This window comes from Populus alba, chromosome 8 (genome assembly GCF_005239225.2).
Source record: "Populus alba chromosome 8, ASM523922v2, whole genome shotgun sequence".
Classification (NCBI taxonomy): domain Eukaryota; kingdom Viridiplantae; phylum Streptophyta; class Magnoliopsida; order Malpighiales; family Salicaceae; genus Populus; species Populus alba.
Window position 1 is genome coordinate 14,061,610 of NC_133291.1, and position 26,177 is coordinate 14,087,786.

General features: G+C 36.9%; 1 protein-coding gene across 3 annotated transcripts; it reads left to right on the top strand.

Moving 5' to 3' along the window:
- Nucleotides 1-779: 779 nt before the first annotated feature.
- LOC118061067 (uncharacterized) lies at nt 780-21,521 on the top strand. Of its 3 annotated transcripts, none has more exons than XM_035074437.2 (35): nt 780-928; nt 1,336-1,469; nt 1,552-1,613; nt 2,462-2,577; nt 2,694-3,362; nt 3,673-3,953; nt 4,286-4,452; nt 4,576-4,640; nt 5,046-5,645; nt 5,869-6,146; nt 6,278-6,375; nt 6,541-6,726; nt 6,899-7,079; nt 7,153-7,347; nt 7,467-7,510; nt 7,969-8,025; nt 8,198-8,294; nt 8,548-8,720; nt 8,810-9,023; nt 9,213-9,338; nt 9,445-9,534; nt 9,692-9,808; nt 9,919-9,999; nt 10,229-10,336; nt 10,755-10,924; nt 11,558-11,636; nt 11,728-11,802; nt 12,908-13,005; nt 13,101-13,208; nt 14,045-14,102; nt 14,178-14,408; nt 14,518-15,937; nt 16,029-16,627; nt 16,865-18,034; nt 18,745-21,521. In XM_035074437.2, the coding sequence occupies exons 2-35, from the start codon at nt 1,356-1,358 to the stop codon at nt 21,187-21,189; spliced, it is 10,572 nt and encodes a 3,523-aa protein (XP_034930328.1). In that variant the 5' UTR covers nt 780-928; nt 1,336-1,355; the 3' UTR covers nt 21,190-21,521. The 3 variants fall into 3 exon arrangements, with proteins under 3 accessions (XP_034930328.1, XP_034930329.1, XP_034930330.1); XM_035074438.2 differs by having other exon boundaries at nt 16,038-16,627; XM_035074439.2 differs by having other exon boundaries at nt 3,673-3,935.
- The last annotated feature ends 4,656 nt before the right edge of the window (nt 21,522-26,177 follow it).

Consider the following 26,177-nt stretch of genomic DNA (forward strand, 5'->3'; position numbering starts at 1 on the left):
TTTATAAATAAATAGATCATTAATCAATCATATTAATAATTTATTGCTAAGAAATTAAAGCGGTCATGTTTTTTTTTGTGACATGAAAATAATTGATCATTTTTAATTTTAAAAATTATAAAATAAAAATAGACAAATGTTTCAATAAAAGTAAAGATATTAATTAATTCAATACAATGAACAAGTAAAAAATAGACAGTCCAGTACAAAAATAACTCATTTATTTATGTTTATTACTTCACATTAAAATAACAAATTAGTTATTTTCAGTACCAGAAAATTACTTTCAAGTAATTTGTATTGTTATTTTTGTCTACACACACACACTCAAGACAATTTGTTCTATCTATAGTTTTTTATTATTTGTTCTTGTCTTCTTGAAAAATAAATAGAGAAGCAATCCTGTCGGATATTTTTTTTTTATAAAAGAATAAAAATAATCTCCATACTCACAATTTCTAAAAATCATTATGTTTGACTTGAAAACAAATTGACAAGCTGTTGTCAATTTTTAATATTTACAATTTTTCTCAAACAACAAAAAATCAAAACGATACCAAATGATCCTGAGTTTTTCAAAGCAAAGCAATAGAAAATACACTTCCTTCTCGCAATCCATAAAATTATTTGTTTTATTATTTCCTTTTAGAAAACACAGCTCTGAAGTTTTTTACACACATACACACACAATATAAAGAAATACTAGGAATTTGGCGCACCTAAAAAAACCGCACGTGCCAGACATTGACCCTCGTGCGGGGGGCTCCCGGGGCTGAGGGCTCGGTTACTAATAGCAGAAGGAACTCCCCCATTGCCTATTGAGGGTTTTATTTACTTCAACATTTGAGAGAAAACACCAACCTCTCTATGTGGATCACTCTCTGCTGTTATCATTCCCTGCAATTCCCTACTCGTATTCGACTTTCTGGTAATCTTATCCTTTTCCCTGCCCCTCATCGTCTCTACCTTTTATTCCTCTATTTGTCGCGAAAAAAGCTTTTCACAAAATTGAATTCTCCAGCAAAATCGTTGCTCATAAAGCTGAATTTGAATCTTATCACTAGTTTCTTCACAAGAAAATTCAATTAGTAGTTTTTTTTGAGATGTTAGGTTATGCTTTCGTGTTTGTGTGCGTGAAGTAGGGTTAATTTTTAGTATTATTTTTAATTTTAATAAATTTTGGAAGTCTTTCGATCTTCATCTAAATTCAATTTTTCATACTTCCCTATTGTTCTCGAATTTGATAAAATAGTTTATAATTGTGTGAAATTGTTTTTTCGAAAAAGCCTAGTGTAATTGTTTAATTAATATTAAGTCTTTATTTTTTCCAACCAGATTTTTGAAGCTGAAATGAGATGACGTCTTCACAATCTTCACAAAATGTGGAGTTCGAAGCGGCGAAGTTTCTTCACAAACTCATTCAAGATTCTAAAGATGAGCCAGCAAAACTGGCTACAAAACTCTACGTGGTGTGTGTCTTATATTTTTTTTTACTATGTTTGAACTTTGGATGGTAATTATGCTTATACTTGTTATATTTGCGTGTTTCAGATATTGCAACACATGAAATCGAGCGGGAAGGAACATTCAATGCCGTATCAAGTAATATCAAGGTGAATTATTTTGGCTGCGTATGTTTTTTATTGTTGTTTTTAAAGATTCCATGTTTCTACTGCTTAGTCACTGTAGAAGATTCTGGGATTGCTGAACATTTATTCTCGTCATGTCTAGGCTGATTTATTAAATTAAGCTAGTTGAGGTGATAATTAATATTAACTGAGTTTACGAGAAGACAGGGATTTTGTATGCTTTCTCTTTAGTGAGATTGTAACCCTATTCCTTTTAAAATCTTGATTCAGGAAGTGATGACCATATGCCTGGCCATTGACTTCTAATATGTCATCTGGTTACTAAGATTGCACTGGTACGACTATGGTAGAAAAGTTAAGATATATATTGAGTTTTTACAGCTTGTTAAGTCCCATAGTTTCTTGTTTCAGACTGCACTTTAGTTTGAACCCTGCATTCTCAATGCAAGTGTGCTCCAATGCTGAAACATTAAACGTAAATAGAATAATGTTTGCAGCTGGGGGTCTTTCCTTTATGGATATGTTGTTACTAGATAATCTGTACTCAAGTACCATAGCAGAAGTTGGTTGCGCAATTCGCCATTGGATTTCAAGACTATTCTGAGTGGTTTCTTTTCAGACTCTCTCTGGTGCACCTGTTTTTATCTCTCTATCCATGTTTTTTTTTGGTCATCTGGTATACCACCAGTTCTGTCTGATCTGTCATCGTTACAGCTATGGTAAAAGTTTCAAGTCTTTAATATTCCACCATTTCTGTATGTTCTGTCATAATCACAGTCGTGGCTAAAATTGCAACCCCTTAGTTGAGATTCTTCTTTACTCAACTTGTTCTCGTGGACTGGTTTCTCTGACACATTTTTCCTTAAACTAAGGGCCATGGAGACTGTCATCAATCAACATGGTCTTGATATTGAAGCTTTGAGGTCATCACGCCTTCCATTGACCAGTGGAACTCAAATGGGGGATTCTTCGACTGCACAATATGGAGGTAACATGATTTTTGTTCAAATTGCTTCAGTCCTGTCTGGAGAATCTTTTTATTATAGTTATTGTGTTTGGGTGTAGCATATTGAATTAATCATTAAGAAATATACCCTCATGCAGGATCTTCACAGGCAGTTGGAGTTGGGAAAGACTCTAAAGCAGGATCGGCTGAAAATGAGATATCCAAAATCGACACCTTTGCGTCCAGCAGGCCTCCTGTTGGCCCAAGTACTGTAGGCCATGATTACTACCAAGGATCTGGAACTCAAAGGAGCAGTCAGACATTTGATCATGAAAGTCCTTCTAGTTTGGACACCAGGTCTGCCAATTCACAATCCCAAGAAAGAGGAGTGAATCAAAAGGATGGTAAAAAGGCTGCTGCTAAGAGGAAGAGGGTTGATTCATCTTTACACTCAGAAATGCATGGCGACAACCCCCAGCAACTTAATCCACGCAATACCATGGTCAATCCAAGGAGGGGGAAAATGAACAAGGTTGACTCTCCAGGGGGCTATCCAGTTAGAGGTGGTGAAAATACCAGCTTTAACAAGGTTCCCAATAGTGGCCAGCTGGAAGTTTCATCTTCTTTTGTGTCCGCAGGACAACAGCAAGGGGGCTCTCTTCCATCTGCACATGAAAGTCTCACTTCTAGGGGGATGTGGAATCAAAATAAAGCTGGGTTACCCCTTGAAAGATCCCATGTTCCGAGGTTCTCTTCTAATGCTGTTTCTGGCAATGCAACGGCAGAAATTCAATTGCAGCAGTCAGCAATTTCATCTCTTGGATCAAGTAAGGATTAAAGTAAACTATGTAATTAAAGGAACATGGTTGGATAGAAAACCTATTTTTGGTCTTTTTTGGTGGGAAAAGCAGGATTTGTACCAACCTTAAATAGGTCCGAAATCGGTGAGGAAAAACTTAAAAATTGAATCGCTTAGGTTTTTTTATTTTATGGAGTGATGTCTTCTGTTCTGCAAGGAACGCAACGGAATGATTAACTTTTGTTGGGGGTTCAAGCATTTCTCATGAAAGACACTAAACATTTTATTTAAGTAATTCTCGGTTAGTGATATGGTACTTGGTATTACTGATGTTTTAGGTGCTTTTAGCAAGGTTCATGGAGGGATGCCTGTCACTTCGAATCCAACAGGGCCCATAGGGGAGCTAGGATTTGCAGGTCCAGTTCAATACAGTAGTTCTGAACATCAGAAACATGGACTGACAAAGGGTGCTGTAGCTAGTTCTGCTGAGAAAACATCAGAAGGCCACTTTTTTGCTGCTAACCGAGTGGATGACTTTCCAACTTCACTTTCAACTGGAAAGATTTTAGAAAATGGAGGCAGTTCGAACATGTTTGCAGAGGCAAGTAAAATTGTCCAGGTATTTATATTTTTATTTCCCCTCCCCATAATACCATTATGGCTTTCCATCTCTAGACAAAATGAAAGCTTGTTGTTGAATGATAGTCTTCAGACTAGTCTGTTTTGGCATTCATTTGTTTGTGCTGTACAGTCCATGCTATGACAGATTGGCAGGTGGTGTATAGCATTTAATGTTTGCTCTAATAATTTTAGAATTATGAAATATAATGTCTCATCATGCATCATTTATGATCATGATTCACAATATTCTGCTCTGAGCATGAAACTCTGTTATCTGATTTGTTATGTAATGGCCCTCCTCTTCTTTTTGATGTTCTCTCTCATCACCAGGGTGGCAGGCAAACTAGTAATTCAGAACTGACAATGATTAGATCAACATCCCCTAGAGATGTGGGAAAATCTCCTGTTTTCCAGGGTTCTGCCTTGTCTGGCATGCCTTTCAATGAACAGCAGCTGAGACAACTCAGAGCTCAGTGCCTTGTCTTTTTAGCATTCAGGTGGATAGCTCTACTCCTTGAGCTTGTACTTGTCCTTCTAGTTGTGGATACATGCTGAGAACTCTTTCTTTTGCTCTACTGGTTTTAATCGTTTTTATTTTCCTCCTGGTTTCTTTGTCACAGAAATGATTTGATGCCAAAGAAACTTCATCTGGACATAGCACTTGGAAATGCCATTTCTAAAGATGGTGAGAACTCATGATTAAAGGTTATCATGGACGGTACTACTTGGCCATGCTAGTAGTCCTGGCTAAATTTGCTAGGTTTTGGACAAGGAATCTTGCCTGTTAATCCAAGTTTGTGGCTGGCCTTGACTCACAAAATTCTGTGAAGGCTGGCCTCCCATGTGAAAAGAAAACATATGTAACATGCTGGCTTAACTTGTGTTTAAGATTGTTCTTGGGCTTTATAAGTAAGCATGGGTGGGGCAAGGCTTTGGCCAAGGCATCATGCCTCCATGACAGCCTGACCTGGACCAGGGTCTCATGATCAGTTCCACTTGATCTATTTGCTATATATTTTCAATTGTTGTTGCATTTATTATTTTCTTGTTTTTGTTATTCAGCAATTGTTTTTCACTTGGTGATAATCAGGTGGCACTTTGGATGGTCCTCGGAAAGAGCTGATTGATTATAAAGGAAAGGCACAATCTTCTAATGAGTCGACCAGCATTCCTGAGGTTTTAATGTCATGTGGAAGGCTGAATAATGCAAAGGAATCTGATAAAGGGCTTCCAGGTTCTGGGGCAAGATTCTTGGATGGAAACTGTGTCCCCAAAGAAGCTGATACACTGAAAATGTTGGAGGACCCGCCTTCTGACCCCTTGATTCTTGCAGATGAAAGGAAATATCTACTCTCCACAAGAAAACCGGATGCTGAAATGCAAAGCCAAGAAGCAGTGGAATCACAGGGATTTTTCCCTTCTGCAATGCAGCAGCCTGATTCAGCAAGGGGTGGTTTACTCTTGAGTAACCCTGTGGATGGCATGGAGAACACCTGTCTGCAAGTTGGAAAAACTGACCATGCTTCTTCAACATCATTTGTAAATAAGCAGGCAAACCTTGAGGCAGTTAGCTGGACTGGCATTGGCAATCAATCCCTTCCATTTCGCTCTGTTCAGCTTGGGTTGGTTCCAGACAGAAAAGATAATGCTTCTAGTCAGTTTCACAGTCTTGGCAACAGTATTGCTTCAGGTAACAAATCTGGTGATAATGGTTCCTATTGCATTTCACTAAATGAGCGTTGGGATCCTAGATCAGGTGTTGACAATGATCATCCCACAGTGGCTCTAATGAAGAATGCAGATGGTGTGATGAAACACTTGCCTTAGTAGGGGATTTGACTTTCTAGAACGAACAAAATCCTGTGAACTGCTCTTGTGATTCTCATGCCATTTCTGTTAATTTTTGTGTGCAGATGATTCAAGGTTATCTGAATTTCAAACAAGATATGCTCCAGATGGGTACAAGGTTGTTCCAGTTGATGTTTCATTAAGAAATGGCATCTCTTTTACAACAGAACAAGATGATGAAGATAAGTCAGCTTCTACTGATTCACAACCTTCTCCAAAGTACACCATGTCAGAGAAATGGATTATTGATCATCAGAGGAAGAAACTTTTAACCGAGCAAAATTGGGTTCTAAAACAGCAGAGAACAAAACAAAGAATCTCTACTTGTTTTTACAAGTTAAAGGTTTGTTTGAAGATTTCTCCTTAGTTGCTTGGTGCTTTGCCATCTTATTGTCATTACCAATTGTCCCTCTTGCTCCTTTGGGTTGGTTTTTACTGACATGCTTTGTTCCGTCTCCTATATTTACCACACAGGAAACTGTTAGCTTTTCCAAAGACATATCTGCAAAAACCAAAAGTGTAATAGAATTGAAAAAGCTTCAGCTATTGGAGCTTCAACGCCGTCTAAGAAGGTGATTATTTCCCCTAATTTTGCTATATGTTTCTAGCTTGTGTATGTTTTATCTTGATTTGTCATCAGACCATGGTGTTTATCACATGTCTAGCTGATTTAGTTGCTTTGTTTTGTTTAAGTTATTGTTTTCTTTGACACCTTGTTTTTGTGTAAATTTGGGCAGTGATTTTCTCAATGATTTTTTTAAGCCTATCACAAATGACATGGATCGATTGAAATCATGCAAGAAACATAAGCACGGTAGGAGGATCAGACAACTTGAAAAGTATGAGCAGAAAATGAAGGAAGAACGACAAAAGAGGATACGTGAAAGGCAGAAGGAGTTCTTTGATGAGATAGAAGTTCACAAGTATGTTTTTCTTGGGGTTGATTTACTTCACTTACCCTGCTTGCCTCCGCTTTTAATTTTTGAACTCTTTTATTTTTTATTTTTAAATGCTTTGTGTTGGATGTCTTCTTCTGTCCAATGGCTTGCATCAATTAAAATATCCTTCTTTTTTGCACTGTTTACCTAAATATAGGGAAAGACTGGATGATGTGTATAAGATTAAGAGAGAACGCTGGAAAGGTTTCAATAAATATGTAAAAGAATTCCATAAAAGGAAGGAGCGTATTCATCGGGAGAAGATTGACAGAATCCAGCGTGAGAAGATTAATTTATTGAAAATCAATGATGTTGAGGGGTATCTGCGAATGGTGCAGGTTAGATTTGGCTTACTAGATTTTCTGATGTGGGGCTGGTATCCTATGCTCACTCCTTTTGCTCATTGCACAGGATGCAAAATCAGACCGTGTTAAGCAACTACTGAAAGAGACGGAGAAGTATCTTCAAAAGCTGGGATCCAAGCTACAGGAAGCAAAGTCTATGGCAAGCAGATTTGAGAATGATATGGATGAGTCGCGAACTTCTACTGTTGCTGAGAAGAATGAAACAGCTGCTGAGAATGAAGATGAAAGCGACCAGGCCAAGGCAGGCTGCTTGGCTTTCTCTGGTTTTTTTTTTTGTTTTTTTTTTTTTGGGCCCATTCTATGTTATATTTTGCTTGCTTATTTTTTCTCTCATTTCATGTTTGTTGATCTGCTTTGCAGCATTACATGGAAAGCAATGAGAAGTACTATTTGATGGCTCATAGGTAGGAATACCTGTTATCTTTTCATTAATTTTTTTTGTTGATATTATTTGCTGCTTAAGATCAGAGTTTTATATCTGATTGATTTTTGACAGTAGTTTCCCTTTTCACCTTCCTTTTATTTCGGTGCTTCTTTGTATGCATTACGCATTAAGGTGCACTGTCTTTTTCTGCACTTGCTTAAACAATTTATCTTTTATGAAAAGAGAGTGTATTAAGTTTACCATTTGATATCATGGCTGTTGGGGGGCTTCAGGCAGCCTTTTCCAATTTCTTGTTTCTATTTTGCTTACCTTCAAATGTTATGATGTTCTCCTCTACTGTTGGAGCTAGAAGGTTGTCTTATGACATTGAATTTCTTCCTAGCTACTCTCCTGTCTCTTTTTTTAATTCAAATTTTATGTTATTTTAAAGGGGTTTTTTTTCTTCTTCTTCTTCATTTTGGACATTGTTTTGTGCAGTGTAAAAGAAAGCATTGCAGAACAGCCAACTTGTCTCCATGGCGGAAAATTAAGGGAGTGAGTAGAACCTATGTTTCTCAAATACTGCATGTATCATTCGGTGTAGTGACAAGGATATTATAGAATGTTAATTGATCAGACGCTAATGATCCTTTTGGAAGACACAGATTAAGCTTTCCGCGGTCATTCTCCAGTTTTAAATTTCTCAAGTTGTGGTTTTGATATTCAGGTACCAAATGAATGGACTAAGGTGGTTGGTTTCATTATACAACAATCATTTGAATGGCATTCTTGCTGATGAAATGGGTCTTGGGAAAACTGTTCAGGTACAAGTGTTCTTTGAATTGTTGTAGTTAATATATCCTTTTCCTTCTGTCTAATGCTGTACAAACAAACACATCATCCAAAGATTTTCATACAAAGTAACGTGGCAGATACCTTTTCATGTTTGATCAATTTCTATGGCCCTCATATAATCTGTTATGACTTGCCTTGTCAGTTTGTATTAAGTTTTCTTTGTTGTCACACTGTTTCCTTGTTGTATATTCCAGTAATCTAGCAATTCTTTTCTTTTGGTAGGTTATTTCTCTAATATGCTACCTGATGGAAACAAAAAATGATAGAGGGCCTTTCTTGGTGGTTGTACCTTCTTCAGTTTTACCTGGCTGGGAGACTGAAATCAATTTCTGGGCACCTGGAATCCTTAAAATTGTCTATTCCGGGCCTCCAGAGGAGAGGCGCAAGCTATTTAAGTAATAATAAACGGACACAAGAGACTCTATTTTTTATAGTCCCTATTGTTGAATTGTAAGTGTAAGTGCAACCATTATTTTGTTTTCAGGGAAAAGATTGTGCATCAGAAATTCAATGTCCTTTTGACGACATATGAATATCTGATGAACAAGCATGATAGACCAAAACTGAGCAAGATACATTGGCACTATATAATAATTGACGAAGGCCATCGCATAAAGAATGCTTCTTGCAAATTGAATGCTGAATTGAAGCATTATCAGAGCTCCCACAGGTTGTTGTTAACTGGAACACCACTACAGGTAACAAATTTTCCTCCTTTGTTCTGTTCCGTTCTTTCTTGGATTGATTGTTTATATTCTTTCTGCACATTGGTTTAAAATATATAAAGGGTCTTCCCTTGTTACAGAATCATTCGTTGTACATTTGTCCTTTGACATTTTTCTGCAGATTTGATTTCTAATTCGATTTTATTGTTTTCTCTTGTGCAGAACAATCTTGAGGAATTGTGGGCGCTGCTCAACTTTTTGCTACCTAACATATTTAATTCATCAGAAGACTTTTCTCAGTGGTTCAACAAACCGTTTGAGAGTAATGGTGATAATTCAGCCGATGAAGTAAGCATTTTGACATGTTCTATTCTATTTTTGAGTTGTTTCACTTTATTGTGAGCTTTTTTTCTGCTGATATTACATAACCATCAACTGCTGTGTGCATGTGCAGGCCTTACTTTCTGAGGAAGAAAATTTGTTGATTATAAACCGTCTCCACCAAGTTCTTCGACCATTTGTACTTCGGAGACTGAAACACAAGGTCCTTAAAATTATTGTATATTATGTATGATGAAAAACCTGAATGTATGCATACCAAATATCACAAGGGATTTTTTTTTTTGTGTGGTCAGACTTGAGAATTTGGTTTTGGGATTTATTCTCATATTTTTGCTTGCATTCTCAAATTCATTTGTTAGGTTGAGAATGAGCTGCCCGAAAAGATTGAGAGACTTGTTAGGTGCGAGGCTTCTGCATATCAGAAGCTTCTAATGAAAAGGGTGGAAGATAATCTCGGCTCAATTGGAAATCCAAAGGTCTCCTACCATACATTTTTGTTTCCTCACTTTTAATGGTTTTACTTCATGAACAGTAGACGCTACAAAGTAATACCATTATTTAACAGTGGAAGACTTATCTTATGCAGGCTCGATCAGTGCACAACTCAGTCATGGAGCTTCGTAACATATGCAATCACCCATATATTAGCCAGCTTCATGCAGATGAGGCATGCTCTTCTCTTGTTTGTCTTGGCTCATTTGAATCTTGAAACTCTCAAGGAAGAAGGAAAAGAAAATTCTGTTATAATGATTTCTGTTTATCTTTTTGAAAATACTTCCCATGCCTTTTTATTATTCCTTTTGGGAGCCGAACCTGGGTTAAAGATCTTTTGTCTCCATTTTGATACCGGTTTGCTTTCTCTCTCATAAACCTCAATATGGAATTGCCTTTTGTAGGTTGATACTTTGATACCTATGCATTTTCTGCCACCAATTGTTAGACTTTGTGGAAAGCTTGAGATGCTAGACCGATTGCTACCCAAACTGAAAGCAACAGACCATCGGGTATGGATATCCTTGTGTTAATTCTGCCACTTAATGTTTGCTTGAAGTTTGTTTTGTTTCCTGAGTAAATTGTACTAGTTCCTGGCAGGATTGTTACCATTTTGCTGTAATTATTTAGAGCTTGATTTGCATAAAGTATGATACTCAAGGAGGCTTTGTTGTTATTTAGCATGTGATTTTATTCAGGTGGATTGCTTTTTATCTTCTTTTTTGTTGGGGGTGGGGGGTGGTTTGATTGTTGAGATTTTCTCCTTTTACCTCTTCTTAATTTTGTTAAAATGCATGCTAAACATCTCAATCTTGTTTTCTTCATAAAAGAAAGTACTGTTGATTTGCGTACTTCTATTACCATGCACTTTAGTTTTGAATCTGGTAATATTCCAGTATTGACTATTTGCCATTTGCTGGGTCCATACAGGTTCTTTTCTTTTCCACAATGACTAGGCTGCTTGATGTCATGGAGGAGTATCTTACCTGGAAACAGTATCGATACCTTCGCTTGGATGGTCATACTTCTGGAGGTGACCGTGGTTCGCTCATTGACAGTTTTAACCAACAAGATTCTCCATATTTTATTTTCTTGCTGAGGTGATCATTTTGTCATCTGTACTTGATATTTAGATCTTTCTTTCTAACCAACCAGATTTTCCCTAGTTTATGCTTTTTTCCTGGTGATTCATTATCATGCATGCTTGGTGTTTTAGATTCTCTTTTTGGTGTTTACGAGGGCGTGGTAGTATGGTAGTTATGCTAGGGTTAGAACATTGGAAGAGATTGAGATAGGAGAGGGATTATATTTTTTTTATTTTTTATGTTAAAATTATACTCGGCATTGTTTGTCAAGCAATATATCTATTGGGGAGGCTGGTAATAGGAGATTAGCATATTGTAGGTGGGAGGGAATTTTGGTTTCTAGATGTTTAATAATTTGCATTATGTTCCTTTTATCGCCTCTTCTTAAAATAGAGAGTACACTTGGAGATGGGATATTGGAGGAGGGAATCCATGTATATTATGACCATATGGTACTCCAACTAGACATAATAAGTTGAATGTGTACAGCTTATTGTTTCACTTCTATTACTGTGATTGCGTGTTAATAGTAAATGACATTAAATCTCAGAAAGCTTTGATGTGCCCAGCATATTGAATACAAGTGTGTTTTTGTGCTTATGTTTAATTAATTTACACAAGCCTGACATTTTAAATATGTGGACTTAGCATTCGGGCTGGTGGTGTTGGAGTGAACCTTCAAGCTGCTGATACTGTGATCATATTTGACACTGATTGGAATCCTCAGGTCATAAATGAAGTTACGACGCCTTGATTTGTTCTTTATCTGGGTTACTGATTCTAAAGCTGGTCTAGTTTTTATGTTGGTACTTTATCAGGTTGATCTCCAAGCACAAGCAAGGGCTCATAGGATCGGCCAGAAGAGGGAGGTGCTGGTTCTTCGATTTGAAACAGTAATTTTTCCCTTTTCCCTTGTTTTCTTTTCAAACTATTGCATATAGATGCTATGATTTTGGAAATATGAATATTTGAGATTTTTATGATAACTTATTCTGGTTTCCAATGCATTATGTTAAACTTGGGAGGCTGGGTGCATGGCCTCATGAGACTTGAAAATGATTGGTATCGGCATAGTTCCTTCACAATGGCAGCTGAGGGTTTGGACTGATCTCATAAATGCCATCTCTTTCTTTTTTTGGTTGGATGGCTTTGAATGTCAGTTATTACTGTCCGTAGGAAAACCTAAAGAACAACAAAAAAGAAACATTGTGCTGATAAACTACTTAATTAATGAATCTCCTCTACCTTCACTATTTCTGTTTGCTATGTGATTTCAAGGAAGATTCTCCCACCTGCAACCTTTGGCCTTGTTGGCAATTAGTTTAGCTTGCTCAGGGAGGCAGGTCGTGCTTTACTTTTCTTATAGAATATCTTTGGTGGTACCCTTCGGTTTCCTCCTTTCTATTTTTGTTTTGTTTTGAAGTTTGGGATGCTACCATTACTCCAGAGCAGTGTCTGAAGGCATAGGCTCTGGAGCAGAATGAGCATCTGTATATGGAGTTTTGCATCTCTTACAAAAGTTTTTATAGTGCTTTCTATTATGTCTCGTTGACATCTAAATTTCTTATTATCAAAATCCCTTATTTGAACTCCCAGACAATCATAGGTTGTAAATATTGGTGAATATGCTGTGTTCTCATCTTTCTTTTTTGGGTTTTCTACAGGGGAAAAACAGGGATAATTTCTGAATGATTTTTCATTAATTGGAAAACTAAGCTCAATAGGTTTAGAGGGATATGAAATGGTGATTCCTTGCGTAGTTTATCATTTAAGTGTAATTAATTCAGCTGTGATTTTGGGTTTGAAAGTTTGAGATCCAAAGCAAAAGGATTGAGGGGCAAATAAAATAGAGAATGCTAGGATAGTCTTCATGTATTTGCTCCTAATTTCTGCTGACGTGAACCGTGGATTTTAAAGTTTCCAAAGGCTGTGAATGGTGATGTATGTTTCTTAATTTGTATTTTTTAACTTATTCCCAACCATTTCAATTGCCATAAGGTCCAAACTGTTGAAGAACAAGTCAGAGCTTCAGCTGAGCATAAACTGGGAGTTGCTAATCAGAGTATTACTGCTGGTTTCTTTGACAACAATACAAGGTTAATGAATATTTGTTTAAGTGCTTGCTCCTTAAAATTATTCTAAAGGGTTTTTAACTAATGCTCTGGAGAAAGTTTCTGTCTAATTTTTACAGTGCAGAAGATAGAAGGGAATACTTGGAGTCTCTCCTGCGAGAATGCAAGAAAGAGGAGGCTGCCCCTGTATTAGATGATGATGCTCTAAATGATCTCTTAGCTCGCAGGTAAATCTTTTTCGAAGTTTGCTGTATTTATCAGTCAGCAGTCCATTTTGTTGTGACAGGCAACCCACATAATATAAAGTATGGTTTACAAGATGCTGCACGTTTGTATTTTTTTAATTTATATAGAACTTTGTCCGCATGGTTGAAAACTATGCTTCAGCTGGCGTGGCAGGAAATCTTTCACAAATGATATATAGGCTTTAATGAAAACAAACTATTTCTGGACTTATCTATTTTGTCCATTATTGAATAAATTACGATTTTTTAATAAGTAAATGTTCTATATAGACTCAAATTTGTTTTCTTTTAACTGTATCTCGTTGTCGCTGATCAAATGGAGAGACCTCTGACATTAGTTCTTTTTGCTTCTTCATGTTGCTTTGCTTCTGGGGCTTCTGAATTGGTTTTTGTAGCTGATCCCCAATGGGATTGTATAGGCTTTTCATTTTTTATCATCACCAAATAAAATGTATCCTCTGATTTCCTAAGCAGCACATTATATTGGCTAAAAAGAAAGTTGAATCATTGTAAAGTGAGGATAAGGATAATCCACTGTCTTAAAAAGTGTGGGTGCTCTCATGCAGGGAAGTGCAGCTTTCTGAATAACATTCCAACTTAAATAAGAGGAGGAATTTTACCTTAGTGATTATTCCTGGCCATTCTACTTCCTTTAAAGGCCGTGTTTAATCACCAGTCACTATCTTAGCGGTGCTTCTTTTGGAAGGCTAATAATTTATTTTGGAAATGAAATTTGAATTTATATCATCCCTGCTGGTGTACCTTTCTGTTGAATTATATTGTGAGATTTTCATATTTGTTAAAACTTATGTTGGCAGTGAATCAGAGATTGATGTATTTGAATCAGTTGACAAACAAAGGCAGGCAAAAGAGATGGTATGGCTAAACATGCCTGCACTTGTGGCTTAACTGCTCTGGTTCATCGACTAAGTGAAACTTCTAATTGTGCAGGCAACATGGAAGAATTTGTTATTGGGACAAGGGATGGATGCTTTGGAACATCAACCTCCTTTGCCTTCACGCCTTGTAACAGATGATGACCTGAAAGCATTCTATAAAGCAATGAATTTGTATGATGTGCCGAAGGCTGGGGTAGAATCCAATGCAGGAGTGAAGCGGAAGGGGAAGTCTCTTGGGGGCCTTGATACTCAGCAGTATGGAAGGGGAAAGCGAGCTAGAGAGGTTTGCTGCTTTATCTGATTCTTGTAATCAGAGCATGTGCCATCTAATGTGTTAGTATATTATGCCTTCTCTATCCATTTCTCTTGATTTTGGTCTTTCACTCTGTTAGGTACGCTCTTATGAAGAGCAATGGACAGAAGAGGAATTTGAGAAGATGTGTGAGGCTGAATCTCCTGATTCTCCCATGAGGAAAGAAGAAACAGGAGAGAGGAACTTGCTGAAAGATGCTAGTGGATCTTTATTGGCTATTGGTAGCTCAGAACCTCAAGCTCCACCACAACTGCCCCTGCCACCACCATCTGTGGAGCCCCTCCCTCCGCCACCATCCGTGGAGCCCCTCCCTCCGCCACCATCTGTGGAGCCCCTCCCTCCGCTACCATCTGTGCTGCCATCTGTGGAGCCTCTTCCTCCGCTACCATCTGTGCCACCATCTGTGGAGCCTCTCCCTCCGCCACCATCTTTGGAGCCTCTCCCTCCGCCACCATCTGTGGAGCCTCTCCCTCTGCAGCAGAGCAAAGAGGTAACACCATCAAAACGGGGGCGTGGAAGGCCAAGAAGAGTAACTTTAGATAAAGCTCCAGCTGCATTGGCACTCTCAGTACCTTCTGGAATTGGCAAAGTCGATACAGAGTTACAGAAAATGGAGTCTTGCTCCTCAAAAACCTCTGCTCATGATTCTTCTACTGTTCCTAATTTAGGAAGTAATAGTAGAGCCACATCTCATTCAGGATCAGGGATTTCGCCCAGAACTCAACCAATTACTCCAGCTTCTGTTACACTTGGCTCACAAACTACACCTGCTTCCCTTTCCATGCCATTGCAATCAAGAGGTCGAGGTCGGAAGGTTCAAAGTGGAGTTCAAACACCCCGGCGCAGAGGAAAGAATCAGGTGGCAATTTCATCCACTCCTGCAAGTTCAGCTGTTCCTGATCCAAATATAAATGATCAATCAGTGAATGTATCCGTCAATCCATCAGTAATTGCCATGGGTGGAACCGTTTCTAGTGCTCCCATGTCACAGCATCCTAGTAATTTACCTGGTTCTGCTGCTGTGGAGGGTACTAATGCAACCACTCATCATTCTGGGCCTGAGACTGCGTTGGATTCTGAACCAAAACCTCCCAACCCTTCCATCTCCCCTATCATTCAATCCATTGCTCCTAGTCCTTCAGTTCCTATGCAAGTTAAAGGGCAAAACCAGAAGACTCAAAGTGGCACTGGAACACCTCGACGCAGAGGAAGGAAAGAGGTGCCAGTATCGCCTTCTGTTCCAGATGTTTCAGATGGTCAGCTTTCAAAATCCAATCCAACACTTTCACAGGATAAATCTGGGGAATCATCAGGAAGCAAATCTATTTTCACAACGAGTAACCAACAAAATGATGCTCTGGAAAGGGATGTTAACCAGGAGCCACTGTCCAGAGAAGCTGGCCAGGACCAAAAAGCAACTGAGCATTCAGATGATGTAGCGCAGCGTAGGCAACCAGCCAGCTCTCTGACAACACATGATGGTATTACCAGATCTATGGGTAAGACTTCTCAAAATCTAAATGGAATTGAAACTGATGCAATGGAAAGTAATTGATAATATCTTGCATACTGAAATTGAGGTACTCAAAGTTTGTGCAGGCTCTTCTGGACAAATATGTGGTGCTGATATGCAAGATGTAGTTTCTGTGACAAAGGAGGTTTCAGCAGAGAATAGCTCTTTGAAAGCTAAAGTAGGTGAAGTTTCCAGGAATGAAGGTGGAGCTATCCTGTCGACACCTCTGCTAAGTAACCTCTTTCTAGAGGCGGTCCATAACCAAAGCTCAGAGGATAAACCTTCACCGGTGGTTTGTCCTCCAATGGAATCATTACTGGGTTCTGCAACTGTAGAAAGTGTTGGCAAAACTGTGCATCAGCTTACTCCAAAGATTGCTTCTTGCTCTCAGGAAATTTCATCGTATCCTTCTGTTACTCAAATCTTTCAATCTAATACTCCTGAAGCAATGCAAGTTAAAAGGCAAGGTCGTAAAGCTCCTGCCAGAGTGGAAACACCAAGGCGAAGAGGAAAGAAACAGGGTTCAGTTTCACTTGCTGTGGATGCTTCAGTTGATCAGGATCCCATTATAAATGCTCAAACGCAAAATAAGTCTAGAGATTCATTAGGGGGGATGGCCATGTCCTCGAGGAGCGGGCAAGGGAATGATTTCAAGGAGTTGAAGAATGTGGTTCAGGTATTTTGTAACTTGGTGATTTGGTACAATACAATATAATTAGTTGCTATCTTAGTAATACAATAGGATATAATTATTTGCTATATTAATGCCAAACCTCTTATTTTTATTGTAGTCTTGTTATATCCATTGTTCAACACTAAACCAGCGCTTATATTTTTTTTTACTTGCTGCTATCATATTCAACAACTTTTTTTGTTTTTGTTTTTGCTTTGCTTTTCCTTTTTTTACTTTTAGGAAGCATTTGCTCCTAGTGGTTTAGGTGGTCAAGATCCAAAAAGGAAAGAAGCTAGTGGGATTCCAGCTTGTGGCCAAATTCAGACCGCTGATGTAACTGATGTTGCTCGTGTGATGAAGGAGATATTTTCTGAGACTTGCTCTTCAAAAACTAAAAGTGGTGACTATTCTGGAGTTGAAGTTAGAAGTGCCCCTGTATCAAGTAAGATGTCTGTGGAGGTGGCAAAAGACCGAAGCTCGGATGGTAAAGCACTTTCAGCTGTGTCAGTTTTAGAAGCAGAAGCTCCAGTTATGAGGAGTTCATTTGATGATTCTAAACAGTCTGGGTCTGGAGATGGTGTCAAAATGGAAGGGGATAATGCTTCAGAAGCAGAAGCTACAGCTATGAGGAGTTCAATTGATGATTCTAAACAGTCCGGGTCTGGAGATGGTGTCAAAATGGAAGGGGATAATGCTTCAGAAGCAGAAGCTACAGCTATGAGGAGTTCAATTGATGATTCTAAACAGTCTGGGTCTGGAGATGGTGTCAAAATGGAAGGGGATAATGCTTCTGATTTGGCTAAGGCTCATATTTCAGAAATTGATGTCTCTATGATAGAAAGCAATACCAGCCATGGCCCCATTGAAAAAATGACAGACACAAAACAGGCTTCAGCCAAAAACCCAATCACAGGGAGTTATATGAAGGTTGATCATTCAGTTTTTGATGCTTGTGAAATGGACAATATTCCTTCTCTGGGATCTGCTCATGAAGGTCTTCTTGGTGATGGTGGCGATCCTCCCATGGTCACCCAATCTGTTTCAGATGTAATGGAACATCCTGGGAGTGACTCTGGAAACAGAACAGAGGCTTCAAAAGCATCTCCTAGGTCTTCTCCAGATGTTGCTAGGCTTGGCAACACTACACTTTCTGTGAAACCTGATGGTATTGATTATCATTCCAAAGGGACAGTTACTCTTATTGTAGATCATTCAGATGCAAGAAATATCCATAGTTTAGCTGATGGTGTATCTACAAGTCGTAATAAGCCTTCTCCAAAAGAGTCCCTAGAATCTTCTCTTGAAACCAGAAACATTGAAGCTCAAACTCAAACTCAATCAGGGATCGACAAAACCAAGGTCAAGGGTGAGGAGGTCTGCAATATGCAAATTGACCCCCCTGTATCAGAGGTGTGTTTTTTATTCTGTTTTTCTTATCTTGGTTTTTTCTTTTAGACGGAGACTTCATCTGCTATCTTTCTTATTATAGGATAAATTTATTTTTTAAGGTCAATTTGTCTTCCATGTAGTTTGGGGATGTTCACTAGACTTGACAACATTGCATGGGACCCCTGAACATTTGGGGTTTTCTTTGTTCTCTCCTTAGGTGTTGGATTTTTCCAACACCATTGAGTTTTCTCTTTGTTTTCTTCTTAGGTGCTGGTTACCACATAGAGCTTTTGCTTTGATTTTGTTTTTTAAAAAAAGATATTTGGTTGTTGGAAAAACTATGCAGAAAAAGCTATATTTGCCAAAACATTTGTCTGCTTAAGGGCTTAGAGTTTTGCATCATTTAGTTATATTTTTATACTCTTTGTTCTACTTTCTTAACTTTTGTGTAGCACTTAGCATGAAGTGAGAATCTCACCATTCTTTATTGAATTAGATATCTGACTTCCTTGACCTTTTATGCTGACTAGTTACCCATTATCCGTGCCATGTGTAGTTTCCTTGTCTGTACGATGGTTTGTGACTGACTGGATTTTCAGATTTTTTAAAGGGCAGTTTGGTATTATATTCGTGTTTGTGTAGGATTGAAGTGTAGGGATAGTTTTAGCCATTCTGTGAATTTACTGTTAGTCAATTGATTCAGTTGTTGACTATTAAAATGCTATTACCAGGCCTCTTCGCTTAAGTATCTATCTTCTTCCAATGAGCAAGAGCTAAACAGTTCTGCAGCTGGAGCCAGTCATGAAAAGGATGTTTCTCAGTGTGGAGGGGTTATGCCACAAGATATTTCAGAAAATTCTCTTCCAGTGAGAGAAGAAGAAAATGCTGATGGCTCATGTGAGAATGGTCTCATTGGAAGCTCAGTAGTAATGGAGGAGCCACTCAAATCTGAAGCAGGTAATGAAGCAGAAGCCTCTCAGGTTGGTGCGGTTGTGCTAAAAGATTTTTCAGAAAATACTGATGGCTCATGTGAGAACGGTCTTGTTGGAAGCTCAGAAGTAATGGAGGAGCCACACAACACTGAAGCAGGTAATGAAGCAGAAGCCTCTCAGGTTGATGCGGTTGTGCTAAAAGATTTTTCAGAAAATACTGATGGCTCATGTGAGAACGGTCTCGTTGGAAGCTCAGCAGTAATGGAGGAGCCACACAAAACTGAAGCAGGTAATGAAGCAGAAGCCTCTCAGGTTGATGCGGTTTTGCTAAAAGATTTTTCAGAAAATACTGATGGCTCATGTGAGAACGGTCTCGTTGGAAGCTCAGCAGTAATGGAGGAGCCACACAAAACTGAAGCAGGTAATGAAGCAGAAGACTCTCAGGTTGATGCGGTTGTGCTAAAAGATTTTTCAGAAAATACTGATGGCTCATGTGAGAATGGTCTCGTTGGAAGCTCAGCAGTAATGGAGGAGCCACACAAAACTGAAGCAGGTAATGAAGCAGAAGCCTCTCAGGTTGATGCGGTTGTGCTAAAAGATTTTTCAGAAAATACTGATGGCTCATGTGAGAATGGTCTCGTTGGAAGCTCAGCTGTAATGGAGGAGCCACACAAAACTGAAGCAGGTAATGAAGCAGAAGCCTCTCAGGTTGGTGTGGTTGTGCCACAAGATTTTTCAGAAAACACGGTTCTACCCTCATCTCCACTGGTAGGAGAGGAAGAGAAGGACAGTAGATCATCTGATCAAGGTTTAGCTGGCAGCTCAATAGAACCAGAAATGTCATCTGTGGCCCAACTGACCAGTAAAAAGGATGTATCCAATGCTGATGTCATTGTTTCAGAAATTACACCGGAACACACAGTTCTACCCCAATCTTCCTTGGAAGCAGAAGAAAACTTGAAAGGCAGTTTGGAGAATGATTTAGCTTGCCATCCAGTGGTGCCAGGGGAAGAAAAAGGATCCGAAGCTGAAATTGATGATCAGATGGGCATACTGAAGGTGTCTGAAAGTGCACCAGAAATTTTTGATCCCCGACCATCCTCTCTGGTACTAGAGGAAGAAGAGCAGGTTAAGGGCTCATCCGAGAATGGTGCACCTTGTCACTCAGTAATACAACAAAAATCAGGAGGGTTAGAAGCTGAAGCAGGTGAGCAACTAGATGCTTCTCATGGCGATACTTTAGTACCAGAAAATGCATCAGAGAACATGGTTTCACCAAGATCATCCTTGGCTTCAGAGGCACCAATGGTTGAGGGCTCGTTGGAGAAGGATACATTTGGCTCCTCAGTAGTACTAGAGGCATCTAAAGGCTCCGCAACTATCGAGGATCAAGCAATTCCGTCCCAGGTAGATGGAATTATGCCTGAAACTAATGTGGGCCTGCCTTCATCTTTTATAGGGATGCAGGAATCTGAGATTAAGAGCTCATCTGAGAACCAAGTTGACAGCTCAGTAGCTGAGAAATTGAAAACATCCGTGATTGAAGAGGGAAGTCAAGGGATATTATCTGAGGTGGGTGGAATAGTGCCTGAAACTTCTTTGGTGAATAGTGTTGTGCCATCTTCCTCCGAAACAGCTGTAGAAAATGTTAATTGCTTGTCTGAGAAAAGCTCTCATAGCATCTTGCTTGCTCTAGAGGAACCAAAACAGTTTGAAACTGAAAATAGCAACCAAATTGTTGTGTGTGAGCCTATGACCGGGCCTGAAGATTCTTTGGAGAACATGTGCCAGCCTTCATGTTCTCTCTCAATGGATGTGGACAAGGTTGAGGGCTATTCTGAGAAGAGTCCTTGTGGCATTGCAGTACAAGTGAAGGAATCAAAAGGGGCTGAAATAGAAAATGTTGAATCCCATGTTGCTAGCATGGTATATGAAAGTCAAGTTGCTGGTACTGAGTCTGAACATACCCAGGTTGGTAGCATTGGACCAGAAGATACATTTGGAAACACAGACATATCCACATCTTCCTCGGGGATGCAGGAAGATACAATTGGGGGCTCATCTCAGAATATTCCAGGGGAATCAAAGAGGCCGGAAGCTGAAACAGATGATCAAACTCAGTGTGGTGAGATGGCTATAACAAACATGTCAGAAAACTCAGCACAGCCTTCATCTCCCCTTGTGGAGGAGAAGGCAGATGTCGTATCAGGGAAAGATCCAAAAGTATCTGACGGTGGCGAGTAAGCCTGTCGATGGGTTGAACTGTGCCATGAAAGCACAGTGGGAAGATTTGAGGGCTAATTTGGCAGGGACCCAGCTGGGAGGTCAGTGGCACTGGAGGAACCACAAGGATCTGTAGCTTTCCAGGTATTTATGAACCAATATTTTTGTTGTTGTACAGCTATACCGTAATATCCTGATATTAGCCTATATTTAAGCTTACTGTATGAGGGCTGACAGTCTGAACTGACACACCTGAGATAATCAAGTATTGCATTGCCCTGTACAAGTAATCTGATTTATGGTTGTCTCTAACCTCACCAGTTAAGAAACAAAACTATCCAATTAGCCTGTGATCTGACGCCTAGATGATGCTTGTTTGAAATTGGTTTTGGTAGTAGAGGCACTGAAAACGTCTAGCGGCCTCCTCCTGCTTATAGCTGTGGTCTTTCCCCGTGCGCGAAGTTTCAAACTCCTTCTCTTATGACCAGTTTGGACCTGTGTTTTAAGTCTTTGCCATTATGTTATCTTGTAATTAGGTCGGTGGCCCGTGGGTCCGCTCAAATATTTTGGATCGACGGGAAAATGTTTTTTTTTTTTTCCATTTGATTCACTGATTTTTCATCAACATTTTACGTTAACTTTTTCCTAACTTTTTCTACGAAGTCATCTTATAAAAAACATGATTTATTTGTTTTGTTTTGTATTTTTGAATGAGAATTTAACATGATTTTAAGAGAGTTTCAATAAAAACATAATATGCTTTAATAATTATATAAAAACTGTGATAAAAATGAAGTAATGAGTAATTTAAAGTTGTATAAGAATTTTTTAAAAATAAAATTAAAATAACTTATTATTATTATTGAATATTTATTACACGATTTTTAATAATCTATGTACATCAGGTTCGTATGCAGCTTTGAAAAATAGATTTGTAAGGTAGTGTTTGGTTTTTATTTTAGGATAGAATGAAATAAAAAAGTAATAAATTTAAACTTTTAAAACATGAGATATAGAAAGGATGTTTTCAAAATAATATTTATTACTTCCCCGAGGGAGGAAAAGAGAATTGGGTGAGTCACAGAGGAAAAGAAACCACCTGCATGTAAACTGTCACCGTCAGTTCTTCGACATAATCTTCTTAAAGTGTTCCTCGGGGGCTTCAAAGAGAAACGGCGGATTTAAATAGATCTGAATGAACCAAAAACTGCTTCTCTCAAGAGTCTGGTTATTTTGGGGGTGTAAACAGCATCTAAAACCAGGGAGTAAGATCTCAGAGCGTCCTGCAAACACATCAAGCCTCTTAATACTCTTTACCTCTGAAGGTGCTAAACAAGCAACAATGTGTAATAAAAGAATCTTCTGTTTAATCAGGAAATTTTACATCCCAAATGGATTAATAGTGTCAAGTGAGGGTTGGATTTTGGGTTTTTGTTTTTTTTTTTTATATATATATAAATTTTGTATTGGGGTTTTATAGATCCAAATATATTTTGAAGTAAAGGAAAAACAATTTCTTCATCGCAAGACAGCTTGAGAACAGGGAGAATCAATCAGAAATTTCAAAAGACAATAGCCAAGATGGGTTTTAGACAGTATTGAATGATTTTCTTCAAAAACCCATGGCATTTCCTCTACCAAGTATTGCTGAAACACAGATCTTACCAAAAAAAAGGACATCAAAAGAATACATCGCTGTCTCAATTTTTCCAATACAACTATGTGTGCTTTGCTGTGGCCAACAGGCTTCCCAATAATTTCGAATACTTTAGTATCAGGTCCAATCTGTCTGAAATTGTATAGTTCTAACAAATCTTGATCTGACCAGGAGCTGATCGTCACCCATGGTGGAACCTGAGCTCATGTTGTTACAGGAGCTGAAAACAGAAATGGGGGAACAGATGTTAAACGAAATGAACAAACCCATTAAGTGGTAAGATATAATCTTTTAATTAAGTTTTTGCTTCACCATCTAGGCATTCTGCTCCGAACGATTCCATATCCAAGCAGCACCAATGCCTTGCTGTACTTTATAAATGCTTCTCCGCTCAAAGTAGGAAGCAGATGTTGGGGAAAAATGAACAAATTTGAAAGTGGATCCTCAAATTTCTTTTCATTAGTAACATTTTTTACTTTTCATTAATTCCATGCAATTTTTGTTTCATTGAATATATCATACAGTAGTACAATTTATGAGAATATTCAGGTTGTGGTGCTTTTCTATATTATCTGTTTAGCCCATAATCCTATCCCCCAGCATTAGAAAGGACTAGCCACAGGAAAAGGAGACAATAAAATAATTTAATTACCCTCAAAGTCAAAGATTTTAACATGAGTTTTGTGTGTCTTCTTTCTTTTTTTTTTTTTTTTTTTTAAGTATAGTAAAATGATAGTTTACATTTAAATAAAAATAAATAAATAATGATGCATGTATAAATTTTGGTCTTTTCACTTTTGTTTTTTTGATTATTACCCGTTCATCTAGGGCAATTTAATCTTTTAATAAAAATTAATTACTATTTAAATAAAAAAATTGATGGAGTATGACAATCGTGCCAACATATAGGAGGCACTAACATATGTTGGCGGTGCCTTCCGGTGGCAAAAAGATGCCCTTTCAATGTATTATTGATAACGTTGTCGTGTTTTTTTTTTTTTTTTGGTGTGTCACATGTTAGCAATGGTGAGAAATTTATTATTAGTGGGACATTATTTTTCTCTTCTCCCTTAAAAATCACATGTGAGTCTTTTTCATTATTGATATTTTAACTCCAGTTCTTATTCTTTTAATTTTTTTTATTTTGTTCTTGGTTTTTTTGTAAAAGTTTTATTTATTTTTAATTTTATCATTCAATCTCAGATTGTCATGTGTTACTTTTTTTTTTTTTTAATTTGATCCTTATTTTTTTTTCTTGGTTTTTTTTGTAAAAATTTTGTTGTTTTCAATTTTATCCCTTAATCCAAATTTATGATATATATATATATACATTTTTTTTTTCAATTTTATTTTTATTCTTTTGATTTTTTTTTGTTAAAATTATTTTTCTTTTCAATTTCACACTCTAATAAAAAATTTATAGTTAAACTCTAATATATATTTTATTCTCTATTCTTTTAATTGTTATTTTTTTAATCCTATTGTGTAGTTTTTTTTTTATTATTATTCTTTAACGTTTGATTTGTTGGGGATGAGGCTTCATGATTTTCCATATATAATGCTTCTGGTTTAATGACTAGGGTCATGAGTTAGAAGAGTTAATGGAGGATTTTCTTTTTTTTTTTGGTTTTTTTCCCTTTGATTCCCTTGTTTGACATTAGTTTCTTTAAAAACAAAACATTGACTCTATGGTTTTCTTTTATGTTTACTAAGTCATCCCGATCTTATGAAATGAGGTATGATTTTGATGGTTTAACTCGGGCTGATTCATTTTTTATTATTCAGGTTATATGTCTATTATATCAACTCAGATTGACTCGAGTTGATATATATATTTTTATTATTTTTTACTCAAATTCATCATTCCATGTTTAATTGAATAAAAATTAAACAACATTTTTTTTCTATTCTTGGAAAAAAGAATTTCCCAAGTTATGGAGGTTTTTTTTTAGAAACTTTTGTTTGTTTACTATCATTGTTTTTCTTTGATATATATATGATTAAAATAAAATTAACTTATCTGACCAATCAAGACTATATAACTTAAGATGTGAAGTTTTTTTTTTTTAAAACACGTTTACAATATTTAAATATTATTTTTTTTATAAAAAAATAATAATATGAATTTGAGGCATAGCGCAAGCTCATTTTTTTAGTATTTTGTTATTGTATTCTGGCCATGCTTTTAAAAAAATATTTTAATTCAAATATTTATTTTGATATTTTTGAATTGTTTTGATATGTTAATATTAAAATAAAAAAGTGTTTTAATATATTTTTAAATAAAATATATTTTAAAAAAAATTATTACCATCCTTTCAAAAAAATATATTAGCATAACTTAAAGTTGGTACTAAAGAATTTAAAATCCCTCGATTTCGAAGCCGTTTCATATTTGATAGTGAAATAAAGTAAAATGATTAATACAGTCATCACCAACTAACTTGAGATCAAAGCTTGGTTGTTATTCTTGCGAGCGGAGGAGGATAGAGTGGTAAGGAGGAAAGGTTAAGGGTTTTGAGTTGGAAAGAATATCTATTAAATATTTTAAAACTTTGGATGGATTTTATAGATCAATTTAGAATCTGACCATCTAGAATTAAAATCAATTCAAGTTAAAAAATATTAAAATAAAATATTTAGCTAATTTAATAAAAAAATTTAAATTAACTCAAGTCTAATTTGATCAAAATTAGATTATTAATCAATTAACTTTTATTTTTTTATTAATTTTTTTTATTTTTTTTTAAAATAACTCTCATACTCCGTGCCTTGTATTTATATTTTAAAACTATGTCAAATTAATTTATTAATATAATTGTGGTTGCTTTTTAAATAATTTTTTGTACTAAAATGCATGCTAATGATGTTTTTTTATTTTAAAAAAATTATTTTTGATATCAGCATATCAAAATGATTTGAAAATACTAAAAACATATTAATTTAAAATAAATAAAAAATTTTAATTTTTTTTAAAAATATCTTTAAAACGCAGAAAACAAACGGATAATTATCATAAAACTTGAAATTTTTTTAAAACAGTTAAGTTTTTAATTAAATTCATATCATTAGATGTCTAACAAGGTGAATATCGTAAAAACAAAAAAAAAAACTTAAAAAACTTGATTTTTTTGCTATGAGAAAATGGAAAAAAACTTCAACCATCAAGTTGACCTCATTATTTGATCCATCTGTCAAGTTATAAGTTATATATATGATGAGATTAGTTTGACAACCATGATTATGATTGCCAATAAATTTTCAACTAGTGAGACCCTGATTTGCAAATTATGAAAATCACAAGGGCATAGTAGCAAAAAAAGTGCGCAGAGAAATAACAAAAGAGCCCTTC